Consider the following 27,430-nt stretch of genomic DNA (forward strand, 5'->3'; position numbering starts at 1 on the left):
TATTAGGAATTCTTCAAATGTATTAAAAATAAAAAATAAAAAATCACATGCCTTTGCTCAAACCTTTGTTAATGTACCTTTGGCAGAAATTACAGCCTCAAGTCTTTTTGAATAGATTCCACAAGCTCGGCACACCTAATTTGGGCAGTTTCGCTCATTTCTCTTTTCAATTTTGTTTAGTTTAGCGGTAACATGACCTTACAAAGCCAATAGTGAGGTATTAAGAGGCACACAGCATAGAAAAAATAACTTGAAAAATATATAACAAATATACTTCTGTAAAATTTAATGAATAGGTTTCAAGTCAGGGAATGTCATTGTGATTTGTGCAGCTCCTTGAGGCACTTGTGATTAAGGGCTATAGAAATAAACTTTGAGGTGACTTTAAATTTTAAGCAATTTTTTTTATCTCCCTAGAAAAAACGTTAGTAAAACTCAAAATATTTGAATGGTTTGTTTAGATTTACAAAGTGAAACTAATATATCACCCAGGCTCATAACATGCAACTCAAGCTTTTACCAAGTCTTTTTTTGATATAATTTTGATGCATATGGCTTACAGCTTATGACAACCTTGAATTGAAAATCTCATAATTTTGATGCATATGGCTTACAGCTTATGACAACCTTGAATTGAAAATCTCAGAAAATGTGGGTCTTTCAAAAACAGTAAGTTATGATAATCAATGATTAATTGATTGACTATGATAATCAAAATTATAATAAAGGCTTGACATATTTCACTTTGCATTAGTTTATATCACATATTAGTTTCACATTTGAAGTTGAATTACTAACACAAATGGAGTTTTACACTTTTTCACCTATATAATTTAAATGTTTGAATGAAAATGTGGTTAAAGGAAAACATGCAACTTTTCTCTGACTACAATTGAACATTTACCTCTTAAAAATAAGGAGTACCATGGCAAGTGGTTTCAAGCTTTTGACTACAAACTTATTCATCTGCTTGTCTGTCTTTCCAGCAGACATGAACTAGAGCTAGTACTTACTGCCCGCCTCGGAGCCATTCAGAGTCTTTCTCTCGTCTTGCTCACCTAAATGAGAAGGCATTCATTTCAATTCAACAAACCATAGCGCTAACATAATAGACGATAAGTTAGTACCTGTTGTATTTACGCCACATGACGTTCCAGCATTACTGCAGCTGGGATGAGATCAGCATGGTTCAAAAACGCAACTTTGATTTATAGTTATTTCAAGCTGTGTGTTCAGATCTTTTAGCATATTGTTCGTATATTCTCCTCTTGATGAAATAGCGATCTTGCAATTAGTACAAGTAGCGCTGTTGCATTATTTTCTTGTAAAATGTAGCCAGACTATGTTTCACCTGGGCCCCGCTATTTTGTAGTCTAACGTCACTACGCACGTTGCGTAATGATGTCACTCCCAACCCTTGCATCATTCAGGGAATCGTTTGAAAAATTGGCAAGTGATTCAAACTGGTTTTCGATTCCCATCCCTCAGTGTAACGATTCGTTTTAACAACGATCCAATTCAGTTCGATATCTGTGGTTGCCACTATGATTCAAGAATGATTCATTTTTTTAGAACGATACGATCCAAAATTATTCAGTGAGTTGAAATCGATTCAGTAATTTTTTGCCCAAAAAAAAAAAATCAACGAGTGTTGCTGTGAAATAAATACTAGAAACTGAACACTGCAGATGAAGTTTCCTATATACCTGGTATTTCTTGTAAGGGATTTAGGTATAAATGAATTGTGGATACAAACAAGCAACTAAACAACAATTAATGGTCAATGCATTCACATCATATTTAAATAAAGTGCAACCAAAAATTTAGGTTGAACTATAAAGAGGCAACATTTTCTGCTCTCATTTTAAACATTCAAGCAATTTTAAATAAAACTACAATAACCAAAATTCAAACTGTAGATTTACCTGCTGAAAAAAGTTCCCCATACAGTATCTGTTCTCCGCCCTGGCGTCGCCAATGACGGACAGCGTCCCAGGTGGGCCGAAGCATTTATGCGTCCTCATCACTGCTGGTGGTGTTGACTCCTCGCTTCCTAATTTCCTAAGCCTCCTTGATCCATCTCTTGTATTTTTTACTTTTTCTGGTGAAATAACTTCTCCTTGTTTTCTGTGATTCGGTGTGTCGCCGTAACTTGCTCCCCTGTCATTTCTGTGTCGGTCGCGTTTTTTTTGTGGCTTGAATTTGCGGCTTTATTATTGTGTTGTGTTGTTTGTCTTTATTGTGGCTTTTGCAATCATGTTGTAGTTTTAGTATTGTAATTTATGATATTGTAATGCCCCGCAGTGGAGAAGGAGAGACACAGTCAGAGATACACTCTAAGGCGCAGATGCTTTTTAACGAGCATTAGCACACTCAGAGATTCAAAACACACACATACAAGCGCTTCTGTTTGCCATAACTCACTCAGGCACACAACACACAGACACCCAAACTCTCGCGCGGCCCCATTCATTCTGCCGCTCTCGCAGATGTCACACACAACAGCACCACCCCTTAAAGACACACACACACACACACACACACGCACACACATACTATATCACAGACATTACACTATTTTCTTGTGCCGTTTGTAGTTGTTATGACCTTTCTCGACCACCTTAGGTATTCACCATTTTTGTTTTGATGACACCACAGATGGTTAAAAGACCTAACGTTCAATGTTTCTTATTTGTAAAAGTGCTAAACTTCATATAAATTCTGCTGTTCTTAAATCCAATGTTTTCCTTCTTCTAGTATCGATAAAATCGATCGATTCCCTTTTTAAACGATCTTTGATCAAAACCTATTTTCTGGAAGGCAAACTTGCCTTCTTGTACTAGAGTGTGTCACACTTTTCGTGTCTTCTTTCGTAAAATCTTGTGCTCTTTTGCCCTTCTTGATTACCTATCGAAGAACACTAAACAAACATTTATCCTTTTCATGATTTGAACAGTTCCAACAATCTAAAACAACGCATACATCGGGCATTTTTCTTCGATAAAAGCAAAATGCCACCGAGCACGCTATGACAACAGACTCTCGGTGGCCCACCACTTCAAGCCCCACATTTAATGAGCTGGATGTGATGTCAGGTGAATACAACCTACAGCTGCTCGTACAACGAGGCTGATGAACATGAATAATTGCATTAGAAGAATAGAATATACTCTGCGGTGTTAAGTTTGAGACATGTATACACCAGTCCTTTTAACAATGCATTATGCAATCTTCAATTGCATGTAATAAATCTTTACCTAAATATGTAATAATGCCACATTTGTTAATAATCTATTGCATTTTGTTAGAAGATTCCTGAATGCTTCATATAATAACTTATTTCATGTACACCAAAAGTTACAAAAAAATGCGGGTGATTCACTTTTTTTTAATGAAATGTAAAATGTTGGTCCATCATGGAATAAGCCATATAATTTGTTGTCGAAATAGAAAAACTACAATAGCATTGTTTTGTGATAATTTGTTGTTAAAAAAACATGAGACTTTATGTATGTTGCTTTAGAAGCTTCTCAAAACCAGCTGAACCCTTCCTTTTGTGGCTTGATAAGGTTATATCTTGTTTTACACATGCACATGTGGAGACATTTACCTGTGTTCACATGAGACAACAGGTCATACTTGTACTATAAAGACACAGGAATAGTTTAACTAAGTGAGCATTGAGCAAGTTATGACACAATGGTTTATTTTTATGTTCATTGGATCTCCACACAAGAAGCTCTTTCATAGCTTTAAAACAGCTGCCAGTGTCTGCAAGCACTTAATAGTGTGTGTGTGTGTGCGCGTGCGTGTGTGCGTGCACTGTGAGGTGACACACTACCACATGCAGGCTGAATATGTCCTATCACAGTCAGTCTTGCTTCTTAGTCTAAAATTGTGTGATTGACATTTATGGTTTGTCATGAGTACCCCAAGGGAAAGGCTTGTAGTTTGTCACCTCAGTGTGAGCACTAGGGATGTAACGGTAACAAATCTCACGGTACGATATTATCACAGTATTAAGTCCAACGTACAATATTATTGTGGTATATGTAGCCCCCCAAAAAAAGGCTTAAAAATGTTATAGTGTGTAAAATGAAGTGGCAGGAATGTTTAGGATAAACACGCTTACCGTAATTCAACACAAATATAATGCTAAAATGTTTAGTCATATTTATTACTACAAACATGTGCAAAGAATTGTGCAGGGACATCCACTGTTTCAAGCAAATATTTTTTTTAAAAACTTGCATTTGGGTCTTTAAAGTGACAATGTAAACATCCAGTGTAAAACAATGTTAACTTCGGTGTCTTTCAAATTTACTTTCTGACAAGCAGTGCCCATCACAGTGAACATGTTTGTATATCAGTCTGGAAAAGGCTGTTGTTTTTTTTTAGAAAAGTTAACTTACAGTTTAACTTTGTAGTTAGTGGTACCGACAGTGCTAGCACAGTTAAAGGATGTTCTCTGTGTTTAATTGAGCATTACAGTAGATCTTATGATGGCATTGTGTTTATATGTACGAGTGCACATGTGTACATTGTTTGAGTGTTAATAATGAAATTGTGATATTGAAGACATTTCATATTGCTCCTAAATGTTGTCCTGTCCTACGAAAAAAATGTTGTGCTACTATTTTTTTGCATTTAGTAGCACCGGTGCTACTGTGAAAAGCTAAGCGTACAGCCCTGTGTAGGCAAAGGCTGATTCACATAAATAAGTGAGGGTCAGGAAGGTTGCTTCATGTTTCCTCAGGTACTTTTTATCTGTGAGTAAGTTCCTGAACTTTCACTGAGCCCTGGACCTAAAGGGGAATTGCGCTTTTTTGGAATTGTATCGGTCATTCACAATCCTTATGTTGGACATGAGCACATATGTTTTTTTTATGTATTTAGCAATAGTCAGCTAACAATGGAGGTAATGGAATTCGCTCTATTGCGCTTATGAAGTCCTCTGAAAACATCCAGTAATCTCCATCAACATTTTATATACATGTTGTAAATATATACGGTATGTAATGTATTAACACATTCATGATAACATGTAATATTTACGTTTTTGATCATTTTAGGCATACGGCGCAGCATTCATTTCACAGACGCATCACAACGTTCACTTTTTCCTTCAACAACTACTACTAATCATGGCAGACATCATGAAAACCAAAGAAAACTTTTGAGACGAATGATGATCTACAACCTTATATTTTTTATACTGAATATAGGGGAGACTGAGATACAAGTTTTAGAAGCTAAGTAAAAAAAAAAAAAAATCCAGCAAGTAGCACTATTGCTAAGTTTCGAATCCAGCTTTTGCCACCGAGTCACTGCCGTTTTATCCTTGTGCAAGACACTTCACTCACCTTGCTCTTAGTGCCACCCACACAGGCTTGGGACATCTCTGCGCTGCTGAGATGTCATACTGTAGCCTAAAATTTAAGATAAGGGGTTTCTCAAAGTAAAGCCTTTTGAGCCACTAGAGAAATGAGTCACTAGAGAAAAAGCGCTATACAAATATCATTTACTTCACTTCACCAAACAAGAAATTGCTTGTATTCCGTAACGTGACTTCTTCCCGAAATTGAAAAAAGCGGTGGTCAACCAAGCCAGGATGGCTGTTGTGCAGCAAACAAACTATATGAGTACACAAGGGGTCTAGATCTTCCTGCAAAAAGCAGATGAGAGTAAAAAAATCAAACTATGCAATGGAATAAATCTATACTTTGTCAAAAAAAAGATATGCCGACTGATATCAAGGATTATTGGTTGGTCGAGTTCCCAGAAATATCGAATTAGCTTGTGCTCCAGACGTCATTCTACCCGACCAAATTGATAAAAACTGGGAAAAGCATGGAGGCTTACAACTTCTTTGTGTGTGGCTGGCTCAAGGAAATTGGTATCAAGACTCTCCCAGATAAATGTGTATTGGTTTTGCTCGGTTTTGCGAGGACTTGTCCATGCAAACAAAGTAGAACTGTGACGACTAGAACCCGACAGCTGCCACCCGTGACTGCATATCAAACTGAATCATCACATATTTGATTTTGTCCTGTTGTCATATGCACTCTGACACATTTGTGTACAACATAAACAAGTGGGGAGAAGTAGAAGTACCTTTCCTGACAAAGTGTCATTGACCCTGACTTTCTGGTTTTTAATTAAGTTTTAAGTTTAAATTAGTATGTTATAGTTGCTTAAGCTAGTCACCTCTCTGTGATCACGGCACCGCTAAAAGTAGTTCCTCAGTATTAGTGCTTCTTATAACAATATTGTTAATACTTACTTAATATGCAGGCAACAAAATGTACAGTAAATGGAGTATTGTTTGCCGATTTTAGGTTGTTTTTTTAGAGGGATTTTTGGACGTAATAGATGACTACCATTAGCTTAATTGTTAGCCACCTCGTACTTGCCGTATATTACAAATTAGAAGGCATTAAAAAAAAGACGTGTTTTTGTCTTACATAGGCAATTGATAGGCAACATTTTAAAAAAGTGCAGTTCGCCTCCAAGCTGAATGTAAGCTTGTAGTGTCAAACTTTCATCCTCCACTTCAAATGAGTCCAGGTGAAACAGTGTTGCAATTTATGATGCATGTCGATCAACCACAGAATCTTCTTGAAACGAGTAGCACATAAATATAGCCACTCGGTCCAGTCAAGCAAAGTCTGGAAAGTGTTTGTTCAACTTGTCAGAGTTGACAGTTGTCAATCCGCGGTGTGTAGCGTGCACTGTCAAGTTTTACACACGCCATCCCCTTGTGTCTCCAGCTCTGGTGCCAGCTTCTGTAACTTTGTCAAACCTCAGCACTGCAGCTTTGGACAGATGTTGCATTTTCTCACCTGAACTGAGCTGACTTGCAGCAGCTCTATATCAGGGTCATTGAACATGTCCGTCAAATCTGTCCAGCAGCCAATGATTGGCATTTAATTGGTTGTATTCTGCATGAAAAACTGCTTAAATCTACATTTCACACACTTCTTTGTGTTCTAGATAATCTGTACATTGGATATGCTTTGGTGTAAATCTTGCACAGATTTTGCTCTACGGAACACAGAATAATAATTATGATGAACATCTTGAACCTTTTTTTTTTTTTTGAGATAAAGATTATTTATGTATTTAATATTTGTTTACTTACTATGGTATATTATTTATTATTTACTCACTGTTCTGTTACAGAGAACAAGGAAATGGGATAAAATTGCTATGGTATGAAAAGGGGTAGGATTAAATAAGCTACGCTTCTTCCTACTCCTTTTCGGACGTGCTGTAATGAAACAACTGGAAATATGTGATGCATTACATTGTATTGTATGCATGTTCGAAATAAACTGAAATTGAACTGAACTGAACGGAACTTTCTACATGTGTCAGATGTTTGTTTGTGGAGTCGTTCCCAGATTGTGATTGAAACCCTCAACGCCCCGCCCTCTCCAAAATTTGTATGATCTATCTTTGAAAGTTTACATTGTTAAATATGTAACTTGAAGAAGAACATTTTCACAATTTTTTTTCAGTCAGTCTAAAATAAACTCCACAAAAAGTGTATTGATTCACACGGCCACACCATTAGGTACACCTGCCCCCTCAGATCGATACCGAGAGGCATAAAAAAGACTACTTTTATCAGCATTGTTATCACTGCATGTTGCATGTTGGTTTTATTATGCACATGCCAATATTATGACGATAATAATTTGTATTCTCTTGTGTTTCCTCAAACCAAGTCGTAATGTCACAATGGTGCCTTTTTTCCCATCGGAGTTGAGCGGCTAATCCAATTTCACTGGAGCCCAACTCTCGTGGACAAATAAACATGGAAGTATTTGTTTTATAGTAATTATTTTTTAGACATTGAGCAGGCGCGGGTGCATGAAAACAAGAAGGAATATACAGAGGGTCCAGCAGCAGCTCAGTTTTCAGGTCAGCAGAGGGGTGGGAGGCTCGGCAACACACTCTGTCTAAGAATGATAGCATACGTACATCCAACAATGTGTGACGAAACAAATTGCCCACCGCTAAAATAAATATTCCAAAACCTCGTGAGTGTGGCATCCAGAACCGCTCACAAGCTAACGGTCAAATGCATGAACCTTATGTTTTGATGCTTAGACATTTTTTTACATGATTATCCAACATTGTAACATCATTTATAAGTCAGAAAAGACAAAATTCATTACAAATCCCCTTTAATCTCTGAACAGAACTTTCAAAATCTTAGTTGGCATTTTCCTCGACTAAGACATCATATCATTTAATATCAAACTCAAGTTGAAATCTTTTCAAATGGATTTGTGCTGTTTGCTTATGGTAAACTTGCTGGTCAATATTGCCGACACAGCTTCCCAATGACTGATGTATTGGTCATGTTTATCCATATATTCTCATCTTAATATATTTTGTTCTTTTTGCAGAAATATTGCAGTCTGAAAGACCCGGCCTGAGAAGGACACAAAGTGAGGAGACTCCAACTGCTGCTGGATCTCACACCCGGTAAAATATTGATAAACATGTAATGAAAGGGACAAGCAGTAGCAAATGGATGGGTGTTTACACACATACAATATACTACAATGCTTGGACAAAAAAAGGTCAAACAATCTAATACTTTAGCTTCGATTAGGGCACACAATCACGCTGCAGCATCATTTCCACAAACATTTTTTTTTTGTCCAGAAATCAGCGTTAACTTTTCAAGGTCTTGTATTGATGACGGGAGCTTTGGACCACTGCGCAAAGTTTCTCTACTTTTATAATAATGCGTTGGACCGTTCATAATCAATTTCAGTAGTTTCAGCAATCTCATAAAGTATTTGACCATGTTTGATGCATACCAACAACCTAAAACTATTTTCCATGTCCACAAAGTTGCTCAACAAATGACAAGCTACTTAAGTTTAGGCTTAAAGGGGTCGTATCATGAAAAACTCACCGGTTTTTGTGTATTTAGAATTCCTGAAAATGTGAATTCAAGGCATGGAGGCATTGAAGCGATAGCAACTTTGGTGAGATTAATATATCTCTCACAGGTTGAACATTCTGCGATGAGGTGGCGACTTGTCCAGGGTGTACACCGCCTTCCGCCCGATTGTAGCTGAGATAGGCTCCAGCGCCCCCCGCGACCCCAAAAGGGAATAAGCGGTAGAAAATGGATGGATGGAGGTTGAACATTCTACTAAAATGACATTATATCTTGATATCACTAAATAGTGTTGGAACTAAACATTGTTAGACAACAATGAGGCAACTTAAAAATGTTACTAAACATTGAAAAATGAAATTCACATTTTTAGAAAACAACTGCAGACATGAATTATATATGCCAACAAAATATTTTACTTGCATCAGGAGATCAACTGTAAAAAGTAAATATTATATGCAAGACAACACAGAAACACAATCACAGCTCAAACAGCACTCATTAACGTCCATCAAATACGTTACTTCCTGATACACAAAGAATGTGTTATCCAGATGTAAAGAAATGATGGACTTCATACTTCTGTACTTCTACTCTTTGTGAGCGTAGAAAGAAGTGTGATTACCAAATAGTTTGAAAAGTCATCTTTGGTGATGTTGAATCTTTTAAATCTTGAGAAAATGTTTTCTTCTTAAGTGTATGGTCCACTCCATCACACTCACATATATTTTCATGATATCTGGCTTGTATTTTCACTTCTAAACCTTTCATATACTATATATCTGCGCTGCTAGAGGTAAATAAATAGTAACCATAATGGATGTTTGCATCTGGGTCGACAGCGTAGCAGATCAATTAAACGATTCATAACCTTGCCGGTTTATTTTACATTTGGATCCATCCAGAGTCCCGTGTACCTATTCCATCATAGCTCTTAAATTAAAATCGATTTGTATCGGTTATTTGTCACACCACGAGAAATTAGACATTGCAGACTCCTCAGAAAAATTTAGTTTTATTATTGTGCTGCCATTATTGAAATTGTTGAATATTTGCTGCAGTATGAAGTCATGGCTGGTTATTAGGGCAAACTCCACTAAGCCACTACTACTCAAGGCTTTGACTCATCTACAATTTCTTAAACAAAATCCAAAACCAGTGAAGTTGGCATATTGTGTAAATCGTAAATAAAAGCAGAATACAATGATTTGCAAATCCTTTTTAACCTATATTCAATTGAATAAACTCCAAAGATAAGATACTTTTAATGTTCAAACTGGTAAACTGTATTTTTTGCAAATATTGGCTCGTTTGGAATTTTATGCCTGCAACATGTTTCAAAAAAGCAGGCACACGTGGAAAAATAGACTGAGAAAGTTGAGGAATGCTTATCAAACACTTATTTGGAACATTTTCCAGGTGAACAGGCTACTTGGGAACAGGTGGGTGCCATGATTGGGTATAAAAGCAGCTTCCATGAAATGCTCAGTCATTCACAAAGAAGGATGGGGCGAGGGTTACCACTTTGTGAACAAATGCGTGACCAAATTGTCGAACAGTTTAAGAACAACATTTCTCAACAAGCTATCGCAAGGAATTTAGGGATTTCGCCATCTACGGTCCGTACTATCGTCAAAAGGTTCAGAGCATCTGGAGAAATCACTGCAATGCCCGTGACCTTCGATCCCTCAGCTGGTACTGCATTAAAAACCGACATCAGTGTGTAAAGGATATCACCACATGGGCTCAGGAACACTTCAGAAAACCATCCATCCATCCATCTTCTTCCGCTTATCGGAGGTCGGGTCGCGGGGGCAGCAACCTAAGTAGGGATGCCAAGACTTCCCTCTCCCCAGCCACTTCGTCCAGCTCTTCCCGGGGGATCCCGAGGCGTTCCCAGGCCAGCCGGGAGACATAGTCTTCCCAACGTGTCCTGGGTCTTCAGAAAACCACTGTCAGTAACTACAGTTCGTCGCTACATCTGTAAGTGCAAGTTAAAACTCTATTATGCAAAGCCATTTATCAACAGCACCCAGAAAATGCCGCCGGCTTTGCTGGGCCCCAGCTCAAAGTGGAAAAGTCTTCTGTGGTCTGACAAGTCCACATTTCAAATTGTTTTTGGAAACTGTGGACGTCGTGTCCTCTGGACCAAAGAGGAAAAGAACCATCCGGACTGGCGCAGTGGAAGAGTGGCCGTGCGCGACCCGAGGGTCCCTGGTTCAATCCCCACCTAGTACCAACCTCGTCATGTCCGTTGTGTCCTGAGCAAGACACTTCACCCTTGCTCCTGATGGGTGCTGGTTAGCGCCTTGCATGGCAGCTCCCTCCATCAGCGTGTGAATGTGTGTGTGAATGGGTAAATGTGGAAGTAGTGTCAAAGCGCTTTGAGTACCTTGAAGGTAGAAAAGCGCTATACAAGTACAACCCATTTATCATTTATAGGCATAAAGTTCAAATGCCAGCACCTGTGATGGTATGGGGGTGTATTAGTGCTCAAGGCATGGGTAACTTACACATCTGTGAAGGCACCATTAATGCTGAAAGGTACATTCAGGTTTCAGAGCAACATACACTATATTGCCAAAAGTATTTGGCCACCTTCCCTGACTCACATATGAACTTGAAGTGCCATCCTATGGAATTGTCCAAAATGTTTGGGTATCCAGGAGCCCCTTAGTTCCTTTCACTGGAACTAAAGGGCCCAACTCCTGAAAAACAACCCCACACCATAATTCCTCCTTCACCAAATTTCACACTCGGCACAATGCAGTCCGAAATGTAGCGTTATCCTGGCAACCTACAAACCCTGACTCGTCCATCAGAATGCCAGATGGAAAAGTGTGATTCATCAGTCCAGAGAAGGCGTCTCTACTGCTCTAGAGTCCAGTGGCGACGTGCTTTACACCACTGCATCACACGCTTTGCATTGGACTTGGTGATGTATGGCTTAGATGCAGCTGACGGCCATTGAAACCCATTCCATGAAGCTCTCTGCGTACTGTACTGGAAGGTCACATGAAATTTGGAGCTCTGTAGCAACTGACTGCAGAAAGTCTTTGCACTATGCGCTTCAGCATCCGCTGACCCCTCTCTGTCAGTTTACGTGGCCTACCACTTGGTGGCTGACTTGCTGTTCTTCCCAAACTCTTCAATTTTCTAATAAAAAAGTAGACTTTGGAATATTTAGGAGCGAGGAAATTTCACGACTGGATTTGTTCCACAGGTGGCATCCTATGACAGTTCCACGCTGGACATCACTGAGAGCAGCACATTCTTTCACAAATGTTTTTAGAATGGGTCTCCATGTGCTTCATTTTATACACCAGGCCAAGTGATTAGGACTCCATATTCTCATCATTTGGATGGGTGGCCAAATACTTTTGGCAATATAGTGTATGTTGCCATCCAAGCAACGTCTTTTTCATGGAAGACCCTGCTTATTTCAGCAAGACAACGCCAAGCCACATTTTGCATGTGTTACAACAGCGTGGCTTCGTAATAAGAGTGCAGGTACAAGACTAGCCTGCCTGTAGTCCAGACCTGTCTCCCATTGAAAATGTGTTGCGCATTATGAAGCGTAAAATACCACAACGGAGACCCCGGACTGTTGAACAACTTAAGCTGTTGGGAAATAATTCCACCTGAAAAGCTTCAAAAATTGGTCTCCTCAGTTCCCAAACGTTTACTGAGTGTTGTTAAAAGGAAAGGCCATGTAACACAGTGGTAAAAATGCCCCACTGCCAACTTTTTTGCAATGTGTTGCTGCCATTAAATTTTAAGTTAATGATTATTTGCAAAACAAATTAGTTTCTCAGTTCAAACATTAGATATCTTTGCAGTATATTCAATTGAATATAAGTTGAAAATGATTTGCAAGTCATTGTATTCTGTTTTTACTTACGATTTACACAATGTGCCAACTTCACTAGTTTTGGGTTTTGTACAAAAAATATAGTTTTGAAAACCTCACTCAGAATTTGGGTTTGGTTTTAACATTATTTTGGTCTACAGAATATTTCCACGCATGCGATACATTAATTACTTTTTCTCTATGTCTCAGCAGAAGTAACGGGTACCCAGTGAGTGGTTCTCAGGGCAGTTCCCCACAGTGCTCCAGAGGGGTGTCTTTAACTACTGATGAAGTGAATCAGGAGCAGGTTTCTGACCCAGGCTCCTCTGATCGTCATCGGTCATCCACAAGTTTTGGCAGCTCTGGAAACAGTACAGGTATATAATACATTAGATATAATTTAGTGATTGTAAAACAAATGGCATATCCAGTTATTGCTTATAGTATGTTTACAATCCCACTAGGCATAGTTTTGAGGGTGTGGGCTTATTCTGACCTATTTGTCATATTTGTAGCTGCAGCATTGAACTTGAATGTATCAGCGCCAACTTCAAGCTTTCAGAATTTACTGCGTTTTTAATCACATGGATGTTGAACAATACCACGCCAAGCTTAATAGTTTAAACATAACCGACTTGTATAATGCATCCAGCGACCTTTTAATGTCAATGAAGTCGGCTATAACCAAGTACAACGTTCCAGATCTGCAGTATCCAGATATATAACCAGCATTACCTTTCCGTCGTCATACAATCTTAAGTGGATCAGATATTGCCTCCTTTCTCCCAATAAATACACTAACGTGCAGCATCATGTCATTTTTAACAACAGCCCTGGAAAGTCATAACACATCGGTCCAAAAATAAACAATATTTTACAAAAAAACTGAAACCATAATAACAGATCATGTAATACAGGATATTATAGAAAAAAACCCTGATGTTTCTTGAAGTGTTCACTACAAAAAACAGAATCCGTTGTTTGAGGGCTCCAGGCACTCAGTTTTTGCCCGTTTCGAGCATGTTCTATGGCTGTAATCCACTTGTGTAATCTTTCAGAATCTTTTGGTAATGCGGTAAAATGCTCGCCCTTTCCCATCTTCTTGTTCTTTTTCTTACATCCTGGCGCACCATGTCTGTCGACTATAGTCTGATCAAGTGAGAAGATACAGACACAGAGATACTAATCAATCAAATGGACCGAGCATCCACTTTTCTGTTTGGTTCAAAGAAGGAATAGCAAGGTGTAACTAACTCAAGTCTTTTATGTTCCAATGGCGCAACTCTTTTATTTCTTCTTCCTTCTTCCTTCTTAGCACTAAGCCTTTGGGTAATGTAGTATTATTAACATGTAGCATGCCCACATTCTCACTTCTTTGTTTACATGACAGAGATGTGAATGTGTGATGATAATCTCTCATTGTCTTCCATTTACAAAAAAAAAATCTTTAGATCACTGTTGACCAATGTTCTCAACAAAAACTGTGTGTTTCAACCAGTGTTGGTAAAATTACTTAAAAAAAGTAATTAAATATGGTTAATCGTTATTTTACCAAAAAAGTAATTGAATTACTAACGAAATGATACTTTAATAAATGTAATTAATTGCTAGGGAAAGTAATTAATCCGTTACTTAAAAAAATAATATCTGGCATATGAAGTTGAGAGACCTTTCATGAGAGCTGTGTGTGTCTGCGTGCGTGCGTTTAAAAGACGGTGCTTGTTGCCAATTGACATATAATGTCAGCGAGAGTGCACTCAGCAGCATTATAGCTCAGCTGTGTTTATTAGCTTAGCAGCGTCAGTTTTCCGGTAGTGAGGGCAGCGCTGTTGAATCGTCTCGCTGGATTGTGTTAGCGCTAGGGATGGGAATCGAAAACCAATATAGCAATTACTTGGAATCGCTTGCCAATTTTTCAAACAATTCCCTTACCAATGCCAGTGGATGGGAATGACGTCATGCAACATGCATAGTGACGTCAGACAGCAAAATCACAGCGCCCGGAAGGAACAAATGCTCTAAAGTATAGCTATATTTCACAGGGAAAGATTGCAACAGCGCTTGTGATACTTGCAAGATTGGTCATTCATCAAAAGTAGGATGTACAAGCAATATGCTATCACCACAGAACATTCATCTAGAAGGTCTTATCTTTGTCCATGTGATATCATCCATCCATCCATCCATCCATCTTCTTCCGCTTATCCGAGGTCGGGTCACGGGGGCAGCAGCCTAAGCAGGGAAGCCCAGACTTCCCTCTCCCCAGCCCTTCGTCCAGCTCCTCCCGGGGGATCCCGAGGCGTTCCCAGGCCAGCCGGGAGACATAGTCTTCCCAACGTGTCTTGGGTCTTCCCCGTGGCCTCCTACCGGTCGGACGTGCCCGAAACACCTCCCTAGGGAGGCGTTCGGGTGGCATCCTGACCAGATGCCCGAACCACCTCATCTGGCTCCTCTCGATGTGGAGGAGCAGCGGCTTTACTTTGAGCTCCTCCCAGATGACAGAGCTTCTCACCCTATCTCTAAGGGAGAGCCCCGCCACCCGGCGGAGGAAACTCATTTCGGCCGCTTGTACCCGTGATCTTGTCCTTTTGGTCATGACCCAAAGCTCATGACCATAGGTGAGGATGGGAACGTAGATCGACCGGTAAATCGAGAGCTTTGCTTTCCGGCTCAGCTCCTTCTTAACCACAACGGATCGATACAGCGTCCGCATTACTGAAGACGCCGCACCGATCCGCCTGTCGATCTCACGATCCACTCTTCCCTCACTCATGAACAAGGCTCCGAGGTACTTGAACTCCTCCACTTGGGGCAAGGTCTCCTCCCCAACCCGGAGATGGCACTCCACCCTTTTCCGGGCGAGAACCATGGACTCGGACTTGGAGGTGCTGATTCTCATCCCAGTCGCTTCACACTCGGCTGCGAACCGATCCAGTGAGAGCTGAAGATCTTGGCCAGATGAATATCATGTGATATCAGATGAAAGAAACATTGAGCTGTTTGGTCACAATACCCAGCAATATGTTTGGAGGAGAAAAGGTGAGGCCTTTAATCCCAGGAACACCACATCTACCGTCAAGCATGGTGGTGGTAATATTATGCTCTGGGCCTGTTTTGCTGCCAATGGAACAGGTGCTTTACAGAGAGTAAACGGGACAATGAAAAAGGAGGATTACCTCCAAATTCTTCAGGACACCCTAAAATCATGAGCCCGGAGGTTGGGTCTTGGGCGCAGTTGGGTGTTCCAACAGGACAATGACCCCAAACACACGTCAAAGGTGGTAAAGGAATGGCTAAATCAGACTAGAATGAAGGTTTTAGAATGGCCTTCCCAAAGTCCTGACTTAAACGTAAGGACAATGCTGAAGAAACAAGTCTATGTCAGAATACCAAAACATTTAGCTGAACTGCACCCATTTTGTCAAGCGGAGTGGTCAAAAATTCAACCAGAAGCTTGCCAGAAGCTTGTGGATGGCTACCAAAAGCGCCTTATTGCAGTGAAATTTGCCAAAGGACATGTAACCAAATATTAACATTGCTGTATGTATACTTTTGACCCAGCAGATTTGGTCACATTTTCAGTAGACCCATAATAAATTCATAAAAGAACCAAACTTCATGAACGTTTTTTGTGACCAAGTATGTGCTCCAATCACTCTATCACAAAAAATAAGAGTTGTACAAATTATTGGGAACTCAAGACAGCCATGACATTATGTTCTTTACAAGTGTATGTAAACTTTTGATCGCGACTGCACCTATGGCGGTGGAGGCGTGGTCAATAGGATGTCATGATATAATTTGCATAATGTGTAATGATGCATACATCTAAAATTATTTAAAAAGGCTAAAAATGTATGCATAACTTTAAAATTATGTTTTTCGTTTATTATATTGCTTTTCTCTCTTTTTCATGTTTGCTGCTTCTTATACAATGTACTTTGTTGAGAGTTTTAGAAGTTTCTAGAGACTTTTTCTTTATGAAAAATGACCAGCAACAAACCTAGCATCCTTTTTTTGTGTTATTGGAGACTGTACTCATGCTTAGAGGCGCTTTACTTCTGTTGCTTGATGTTCGTGTCGAAGAGCTAGAGCTGCGACGAGCCTAAAGTCACACTTGCTTTGCACTGCTGCTCCAACTGCAATTTCTCTCCTTAAAAGCCGTCTCTTAATATTTGCACATTGCGCATTTTGTAGATCACTGTCCGCAGGTATATCTTGGCTATATTAAAGTACATTCACGTCGCAGACATGCTGCCTCTGCTTCAGACAATTCCGTGCGTGTCGCTTACATCATCACAACATCTGGTTTCGGCAGTGCTGTGTCGGTGATCAGTCTTTTTTGACGGCTGAATTATCAGTGCATTAATCGTCAATAGTGCGCAACTAATAGGCTATATATAGCTATTCATACTGTATTGACCTGCTGGTGTTAATGTTTATGTTAATGTTGATGTTAAGAATTCCCATTATTGTGAACATACCTGCCTGAAAGGGGATTGGCGGAGAATGAGGAAGTGTTGTGTGTCTGGAGAGAAGGACGTGTGTACATGTTGGAATTGGGCCTGTTAGCATAAATTAAAAAGAGCACAAAAGTTAAAGTACCAATGATTGTCACACACACACTAGGTGTGGTGAAATTTGTCCTCTGCATTTGACCCATCCCCTTGTTCACCCCCTGGGAGGTGAGGGGAGCAGTGGGCAGCAGCGGTGCCGCGCCCGGGAATCATTTTTGGTGATTTAACCCCCAATTCCAACCCTTGATGCTGAGTGCCAAGCAGGGAGGCAATGGGTCCCATTTTTTATAGTCTTTGGTATGACTCGGCCGGGGTTTGAACTCACAACCTACCGATCTCAGGGCGGACACTCTAACCACAAGGCCACTGAGTAGTAAGACTTTTTGTGACTTCTTCCGGACGCTACAGTACATTATATTATTTCAATTAGTTTGTTTTCACATTAAAAAACAACATTTTTAAGTTGTGGTGGCATTTATTTTGCTGTGACGAGCCATTACAGTCAATTACATGGAGGGATGATGTTTTATAAGAAATTATCGAGTTGGAGCCCATTATCGAATCCTCTTATCGAACCGATTCCTTATCGATTCTCTTATTGAATCCAGATAGGTTGTTGTATATGGAAAAAAAACACAATATTTGGTTTAACAAAAGCTCACTTTTATTTTATAAGAAAAAAAATAAAATAAAAACAAATATTGACTGTTGTTACCCCCCTAAAAAAATAAAATAAAATAAATAAATATTGACTGTTGTTATCCATGGTATGGTATTATTTTTTTTTTGTCATAAAATAATACAATCATGTGTGCTTACGGACTGTATCCCTGCAGACTGTATTGATCTATATTGATATATAATGTAGGAACCAGAAATATTAATAACAGAAAGAAACAACCCTTTTGTGCGAATGAGTGTGAATGAGAATAAATGGGGGAGGGAGGTTTTTTGGGTTGGTGCACTAATTGTAAGTGTATCTTGTGTTTTTTATGTTGTTTTAATTTATAAAAAAAAATATATATATATATATATATATATATATATATATATATATATATATATATATATATATATATATATATGTGTATGTATATATATATATATTTCTTGTGCGGCCCGGTACCAATCGATCCACGGACCGGTACCAGGCCGCGGCCCGGTGGTTGGGTACCACTGTTGTAGGCTACAAGATAACGTTAGCGTTATCAGACACATACAAAAAGGCTAATGTTAACGTTACCGTTAGCCACTGACTATGCTTAGGTAACGTTAGTCTAGCTAACATTACTGCAATCCTGGATTGACATACGAGGTAACGTTATTTTAGTCTAAAGGCTACGAGTGAGCAGATATGGAAATTAACCGGCAACAGTTAACGTTAGTTACTCACCAGCACTATCACTGGAATTGGCGCTGCAGGTTGAAGAGGGGCGTGCTTCGTCGCTGCTTCTCCACGACACCTTTCTCTAACCTTCAGGTTATGTGCAGCCTGAACATGTTTCAACATGCTTGTTTTACTTCCCCCCTTACATGAGAGCGAAGCCTGGCAATAATTGCAGATAGCCGTTTCCTCGTCGTATTTTTTTGTAAAATGAAGCCATGCCTTGAGGCGTTTTTTCCGGTCCATTGTTGTTGCTGCTTTCTGTATCTGCCGCCTAATGACTGAGCTACGTCATTTCCTGCGACCTGCCACAGGGCATTTCCTAGTAAAAAAAAAAAGGGATTCTTTCCCAGGGTTTCGAATGAACAACAAACTCATTTTCTTTACTATAGTGGCCTCGATAACGGGACCCGGTTCTCAAAAAGGGATTCGAGTCCATGGAATCGTTCTTTTCTTATCGAACAACCTGGAGAACCGGTTTCGAACATCATCCCTAATTACATGTAGAGAAAACCCGGATCTTTATCATTCTCCAATTCCTGATATGTATGTTCTTTTTTATTGTTTTTTTTAATATTGCTATTGTTATTTAAATGTATTATTACTATTATTTTACTTGTTGTGGTTTATTCGTTAATAATTTAATATACATTTTTGAAAACAATGTTTAAAGTTGAGTTTTGGTCGTACATTAATACTCATGTATTCAAATTAGTGAATAATTGTGTTATTAATCGTGATTACAAGATCAATCAAAATAATCAGGATTTTTTTTTGCCATAATCGTCCACCCCTACTTTTAGGCATACCATAATCTGCTTCATGATCTGATCTTAGACTTGCTTAATGACGTGCCACATCCACTTTCAATGGTTGCCACATCTGCTTTCATGGTTAATCGCAGGTTGTCTTTTTCTTGTCCACTTTGTGGACAAGTGGTGACAGTGGTCTATTTTCTGTATGAATTTTCTGCTTCCGTTCGTATTCTTTTTCAGAAACTCTCTTGATGAGGCCAAAGGTTCCAGGCCTTTGAGATTTTATTACGTAGCTTGGGTTTCGGCACCGTTGACGGCGGTTGCCCATTCAGCTACTTACGGCACTTGAAACTTGTGTAGTCAAACAATTTCGTATCTTGCACCTATCAGAGGTCAATTGGAGGTGTCATCCTCTTAAATGAGATCAGTCTGTGTGCTCAGAAACACTTGAAAACTGTACCAAATTTCCTATCGCTGTGATCACTATCAGTGGTCAGGATAACTTAAAAATTGTAAAAAAAAAAACCGTAGCAAAAGCTCAGTTTTTTCCTTTCTGTCTTTTCCTTGTGGCAGGAAGTGACGTTGTGGAACTGATTAGAAATAACTAACAAACACAAATAAGGGAAAAAAAAAAAACAGTTTTATTTTGTTGCTTTTTTGTTGTTGTTTATTTACTGTTATTTTTGTGCGGTCTCAGATGGAGTTGAGTTGGCGTCCAACCGGCTGGAAAAAAACTTAGTTCGTCACACAGCCCCTCCATCCTCTTCATTAGACCGATCCCAGGTTACCAGTAGCAACACCCCAAGTCGAGGTCAGCAGGATGTCCAGCATTCAGAAACCCCAGCAGAGCCTGGTCCTAACACCATATCCAATTCAGACCAGGCGAGCAATAGCAGCACAGAAAACCACTCGGAGTCGCTCCCAGCTGGGTAAGATCTAGTATGCATATCTGCATGCAAATTTTAGGTTTTTGATTCATTAGACCAAAATCTCAATAAATGACGAATACTGTACTGTACTGCTCTGTAGTAACTAACTGATTTTCTGGAGTATATTTTGTAGAATGGAACTAAACATTTTTTTTCATGATTAAAGCTAGCTTAGCAGGTTTGCAAATCGTGTATCAGTGTCTGAGTGGCACCATGTCAGTGTCAAAGATAAGCTGACATTTTTTTGCTAATCTTTCTTCCTCTCAAAAGGTTATTTTCTCTTAGCCTCCAAAACAATTGTCTAGTATTCAGTATGGGGTCATTGCTGCGTTGTATTCTTGAGAACCGATTTGCTTCACAACTGAAATAATGTGAACTGTCTCTAGCTGGGAGCAGAGAGTTTTGCCTCATGGCAGAGTTTACTACGTTGACCACAACACCAAGACCACGACATGGGAGAGGCCACTGCCACCAGGGTATGTCGTCAAATAAATCGTGAAGACATTCAAGTTCATGATGACTAAATGCAAACATCTTATTTCTGAACAGTGTCGACAGGAGTGTTGAGTCTTTTTTCTACAAATTCCCCAAGTCAGGGATGTGATATGCATTCTTTTGTTTTTACTTTTAGTTGGGCATCGATATCAAAGTTTGAGTTGAGTACCCATCTTTGTAGGAGAGTAAGATAAAAATAGATCTGTAAGTAATGGCACTGGCAGCTGCTGACGTTAACACACTTCATGATAAATGGTTACCATCACTGTGAAAGTTTTCCCATTGTTCTGTCAAGGCAAGGTATTGTCTTTCAGCATTACCTATCTCACAGCACTGATACCAGATCAGTTTTAAGGCTGTAATGAACCACAGCAACAATTTACAGTGCATCTACAAAATATTCACGGCACTTCACTTTTCCCACATTCTGTTGTTAGAACCTTATTCCAAAAATGGAATTAATAATAATTTTCCCTCAAAATTCTACACACAATTCCTCATGACAATGTGGAAAAAGTGTTTTTAGAGCTTTTTGCAAAGCCTTTGCTCAATTTGTTGATGCAACAATAACAGCCTAAAGTTTTTTTTAATACAATGCAACATGCTTGGCACACCTATATTTGGGTTGTTTCGCCCATTCCTATTTGCCCATTGCTCTTTGCAGCATCTCTCAAGCGCCATCAGGTTGGATGGGAATCGTCGGTGCGCAGCCATTTTTACATTTCTCCAGAGATGTTTAATCAGATTCAATTCTGGGCTCTGACTGGGCCACTCAAGGACATTTAAAGAGTTGTCCTGAAGCCATTCCTTTGATATCTTGGCTGTGTGCTTAGGATGGTTGTCCTGCTGAAGATGAATCATCCAAGTCTGAACTCAAGAGCATTCAGGAGCAGGATGTCTCTGTACATTTCTGCATTCATCTCTCCCTCTATCCTGACTAGTCTCCCAGTTCCGCCGCTGAAAAGCATTGCTGCCAACACCATGCTTCACCGTAAGGTAGTATTGACCTGGTGATGAGCGGTAGCTGGTTTCCTCCACACATGACGTTCACACATGGCACTTTTCTACCTTCCATTCACACATGTGTGAATGGAATGAAGAAATGCCAATGATTGTCACACACACACACTAGGTGCGGTGAAATTGTCCTTTGCATTTGACCCATCCCCACAGTGGCCGTGCTCGGGAATCATTTGGTGATTTAACTCCCACATCCAACCCTAGATGCTGAGTGCCAAGCAGATAGGTAATGAGTCCCATTTTATAGTCTTTTGTATGACTCGGTCAGGTTTTGAACTCACGACCTACCGATCTCAGGGCGGACACTCTAACCACTAGGCCACTGAGCAGGTATACAAGTATAACCCATCTATTCAGGCCAAAGAGTTTAATATTTGTCACATGAGACCAGAGAAGTTTTTTTTGTCATGGTTTGAGAGTCTTTTTGGTGCATTTGGGCAAACTCCAGGCTGGCCCATGTGCTTTTTATTAAGGAATGTTCTGTCTAGCCACTCCACCATGCAGGCCTGATCGGTAGATTGCTGCAGAGATGGTTGTCCTTCTAAAAGGTTCTCCTCTTTCCACATGTAGCTCTGACGGAGTGACAATTGGTTTTTGGTCACTTGCCTTACTAGGGCCCTTCTCCCCCGATCGCTTAGTTTAGACAGCTGGCTAGCTTTCTGAATATTTTTGGTGGTTCCAAACTTATTCTCTTTACGGCCACTCTGCTCATCGGGACTTTTTAGACAGCAGTTAGTTTTCTGTACCCTTCTCCTGATTTGTACAGACAATTCCTTCGACTTCATACTTGGTTTTTGCTCTGCCATTCACTGTCAGGTGTGGTAGACAGGTGTGTGCCTCTCTAAATCATGTCCAATCAACTGAATTGACCACTGGACTCCAAATAAGCTATAGGAATATTTCAATGATGATCAGTTGAAACAGAATGCGCTTGAGCTCATTTTTGAGCTTCATAACAAAGGCTGTGAATACTTATGCACATGTGATTTGTTTTTTTTTAATACATTTGCAAAAATCTGTATTTTTTTCCCCCACAATGTCATTATAGTGTGTCTAGAATTTCTAGGACAAAAATTAATGTATTGCATTGGGAATAAGGTTGTAACATTAAACAAATTTGGGGAAAAAGTGATGCGCTGTAAATACTGTCTGGATGCACTATATATGTGAGTTGTCAAGCGTCAGTTCTTACATGCCAATTAGACTCTTGTCTTGAAGAGTACAAGAGTTTCTTCTTCCACACAGGTTTGTTTTATGAATGTCAATGTGAAATGTGACGCATGCTACTTTCAATTTCACTACATTTTATAAATAAGACTTAAACTTATTATAGTGAATAAAAATGTATTGTCAGTCGGAGGAATTCGTTTGCCGTTCATGCATGTCACTGACTGATGTCTCGTACGCGTTCACAATAATATGTTATTGGAATAAAGTTGGAACAATGGATTCCAAATGTGAATGATGGGTCAGTCGAGGACTTGAATGATACGATAGAAAGTAATCCCAACTCGATGTTCCTCAATAACTTAACAAAGGAAGAAATAATCACAATTGTAAGGAAGTACAAATCCAAGACCTCAACTGAATATCACGGAATAGATATGGTAACGATAAAAAACGTTAAAGAAGAAATCTCAGAACCTCTCACATATATAAGCAATCTATCCTAACAAAATGAAAATAGCAAAAGTGCTACCTATACAGTATATACGAGTAGAGACAAACACCAATTTACTAACTAAAGACCGATTTCTTTACTTCCACAATTTTCACAAATCATTGAAAAACTATTCAATAACAGATTAGAGGAATTCATAAACAAAAATGGAACACTAGCAGAAAACCAATACAGATTTAAAGCTAGCATTTTAACATCCATGTCATTAATCAAAATAACAGGAGATAATGCAATAGATGGTAAACAGTGTGCAGCTGCAATGTTTATGGATGTAACAAAAGCATTTGAAATGATCAATCATAACATTTTAATCAACATGTTAGAACAGTATGGCATCAGATGGTTGGTCTTGAATTGGATAAGAAGCTACCTAACCAACAGGAAGCAATACGTGAAGCTCGGCAAACACACATCTTCAATGCTAAATATATTGTGTGGCGTACCCAAGAGGTCAATACTCGGACCAAAATTGTTCAATCGTTATATTAACAACATCTATAAAGTTACAAAGAACTTAAAGTGAGCATTATTTGCAGATTATTTAACAGCATTTTGTTCAGGACAGAACACATGCAAGCTCATATAAATAATAACAGAAAAATTGAATAAATCAAAGAGATGGTTTGACAAAAACAGACTATCCTGGAATCTTAGTGAAACTAAAATAATGCTATTTGGTAACCAGAAGAGAAAGTCAAACACAAATACAAATATACAGACAAAAAACATTGACAGAGTAAGAGAAACCACATTATTGGGTTTAGTAATACAAACCCTGTTTCCGTATGAGTTGGGAAATTGTGTTAGATGTAAATATAAACGCAATACAATGATTTGCAAATCATTTTCAACCCATATTTAGTTGATTATGCTACAAAGACAACATATTTGATGTTCAAACTGATAAACATTTTTTTTTTTTTTTTGCAAATAATCATTAACTTTAGAATTTGATGCCAGCAACACGTGACAAAGAAGTTGGGAAAGGTGGCAATAAATACTGATAAAGTTGAGGAATGCTCATCAAACACTTATTTGGAACATCCCACAGGTGTGTAGGCTAAGTGGGAACAGGTGGATGCCATGATTGGGTATAAAAACAGCTTCCCAAAAAATGCTCAGTCTTTCACAAGAAAGGATGGGGCGAGGGTCACCCCTTTGTCCACAACTGCGTGAGCAAATAGTCAAACAGTTTAAGAACACTGTTTCTCAAAGTGTAATTGCAAGAAATTTAGGGATTTCAACATCTACGGTCCATAATATTATCAAAAGGTTTAGAGAATCTGGAGAAATCACTCCACGTAAGCGGCATGGCCGGAAACCAACATTGAATGACCGTGACCTTTGATCCATCAGACGGCACTGTATCAAAAACCGACATCAATCTCTAAAGGATATCACCACATGGGCTCAGGAACACTTCAGAAAACCACTGTCACTAAATACAGTTGGTCGCTACATCTGTAAATGCAAGTTAAAGCTCTACTATGCAAAGCGAAAGCCATTTATCAACAACATCCAGAAACGCCGCCGGCTTCTCTGGGCCTGAGATCATCTAAGATGGACTCATGCAAAGTGGAAAAGTGTTCTGTGGTCTGACGAGTTCACATTTCAAATAGTTTTTGGAAATATTTGACATCGTGTCATCCGGACCAAAGGGGAAGCGAACCATCCAGACTGTTATCCACGCAAAGTTCAAAAGCCAGCATCTGTGATGGTATAGGGGTGCATTAGTGCCCAAGGCATGGGTAACTTACACATCTGTGAAGGCACCATTAATGCTGAAAGGTACATACAGGTTTTGGAACAACATATGCTGCCATCTAAGCGCCGTCTTTTTCATGGACACCCCTGCTTATTTCAGCAAGACAATGCCAAGCCACATTCAGCACGTGTTACAACAGCGTAACTTCGTAAAAAAAGAGTGCGGGTACTTTCCTGGCACGCCTGCAGTCAAGACCTGTCTCCCATCAAAAATGTGTGGCGCATTATGAAGCGTAAAATACGACAGCGGATACCCCGGACTGTTGAACGACTGAAGCTCTACATAAAACAAGAATGGGAAAGAATTCCACTTTCAAAGCTTCAACAATTAGTTTCCTCAGTTCCCAATCGTTTGAGTGTTGTTAAAAGAAAAGGTGATGTAACACAGTGGTGAACATGCCCTTTCCCAACTACTTTGGCACGTGTTGCAGCCATGAAATTCTAAGTTAATTATTTGCAAAAAAAAATAAAGTTTATGAGTTTGAACATCAAATATCTTGTCTTTGTAGTGCATTCAATTGAATATGGGTTGAAAAAGATTTGCAAATCATTGTATTCCGTTTATGTTTACATCTAACACAATTTCCCAACTCATATGGAAACGGGGTTTGTAGATGATAAAATTAATTGGAAAAGTCCTAAAAAAATGCAACAAAGTGGCAAAAATATTTCGATAATGAGTAAAGAACTACTCCTTTTGGAACATGTTGTAAAGAGAAAATGAGAATTTGCAAGTTATATCACATGTAAATGTATCCATCCATTCATTTTCTACCGCTTGTTCCTTTCGGGGTCATGGGGGGCGCTGGAGCGTGTTCGAAATAAATTGATACCATACTATAATATACCATTTTGTTGATTGTTCCTTATCCCGGTTTTATCAGCTTTGTTTCTATAAATATTCCACCAAGAAACTAAATCTCCTCTCTCCCTCCTCAGCTGGGAAAAGCGCGTGGACCAACGAGGCAGGTTCTACTATGTTGACCACAACACCAGAACCACCACGTGGCAGAGGCCCACTGCAGAGTCTGTGCGAAATTATCAACAGTGGCAGAGCCAACGCAACCAGCTGCAGGGTGCCATGCACCAGTTCAGCCAGCGTTTCCTGTACCAGGTATTCTAGATCTTTACTAAGACCTTCATCTACAAACTAATTTACTAAAAAGAGGCTTGCCGAAGGTCGACTTCATGCATCAAGCTTTTCTGTTCACTACTATCCAGTAAAACGGTTAGGTTTTAGTTGTTGTTGGTCAGCAAGGTTGCACACATGTCAGGAGAGATTTTGGTCAGAGAAACATCCCCAAAGCAGAACCGTGTTTCCAATCTTGTGGTCCCTGAGGTCCTTTGACAGCTCTTTGGTCTTGCCCATGATGGTATAGCAGTGATTCTCAAACCGTGGTACACGGGCTCCATCTGGTGGTATGCAAAGAATCACTTGATTAAATCGTAGTGTTTTATTTTCCTATATTCAAAAGGTGTAATATTAAAAATATTTGTCATATAAAACCTCTGCCTTGTTTTTAATGAATATATAGACCTACTATGCTACTGTATTTTATATTTGTCATCATGGTGGTACCTGGAGAGCTAAGTTTTTTTGAGGTTGTACTTGGTGAAAAAAGTTTGAGAACCACTGGCGGAGCAGTTTGAATGGAAGAGTGTTTCTGTGAATATTCTTAACCATCCGCGAGTCATTGTATTCTAAGGGCATTGAATCAATTGCAAATGGACTGTTCCGTTTTTCTCAAAAGACGTTTAGCCTCAAAACCGAGCATGCTTCATCAGTTCATGCTCACAGACTTATTTAAGGCAGATCTAGTCTGAATGCTTGGTGTCAGATCTATTTATCCTCTGCAGGTGGTGGCATGTCTCTGCAAGAAGGCCTTTGCTCTATTGTGGTGCAAAATGACAGCTATTAAAAGTGAACCGCGCTTTTTTGGGGAATTTTTCCTATTTTTCACCATGCATTTTAATTTTTATTAACGACAAGTACAAAGTGGCTAACAAAGATGAATCCCTCTAAAAAACATGGAAAAATCAGCAAAAATACTCGATTTAATTTTATGACCTGCATACAAAGTATTAGCGATATTGTTATTAAGACAGCTAATG

At 39.3% G+C, this 27,430-nt stretch overlaps 1 protein-coding gene across 7 annotated transcripts in view; it reads left to right on the forward strand.

Annotated features, from left to right (window-relative positions):
• Positions 1-27,430, forward strand: part of wwp2 (WW domain containing E3 ubiquitin protein ligase 2) — a 119,836-nt gene that overhangs the window by 24,558 nt on the left and 67,848 nt on the right. For 5 of the 7 annotated variants that reach the window (XM_061977739.2, XM_061977738.2, XM_061977743.2 and 2 more), the window contains 5 exons: positions 8,418-8,496; positions 12,984-13,150; positions 20,127-20,358; positions 20,745-20,834; positions 26,258-26,432. In XM_061977739.2, coding sequence (XP_061833723.1) covers positions 8,418-8,496; positions 12,984-13,150; positions 20,127-20,358; positions 20,745-20,834; positions 26,258-26,432 — 743 coding nt within the window. The remainder of the gene's footprint in view (positions 1-8,417; positions 8,497-12,983; positions 13,151-20,126; positions 20,359-20,744; positions 20,835-26,257; positions 26,433-27,430) is intronic. The other 2 variants (XM_061977742.2, XM_061977741.2) reach the window with 2 other exon arrangements.

The sequence above is a fragment of the Nerophis lumbriciformis genome, linkage group LG18, assembly GCF_033978685.3.
Source record: "Nerophis lumbriciformis linkage group LG18, RoL_Nlum_v2.1, whole genome shotgun sequence".
NCBI lineage: Eukaryota > Metazoa > Chordata > Actinopteri > Syngnathiformes > Syngnathidae > Nerophis > Nerophis lumbriciformis.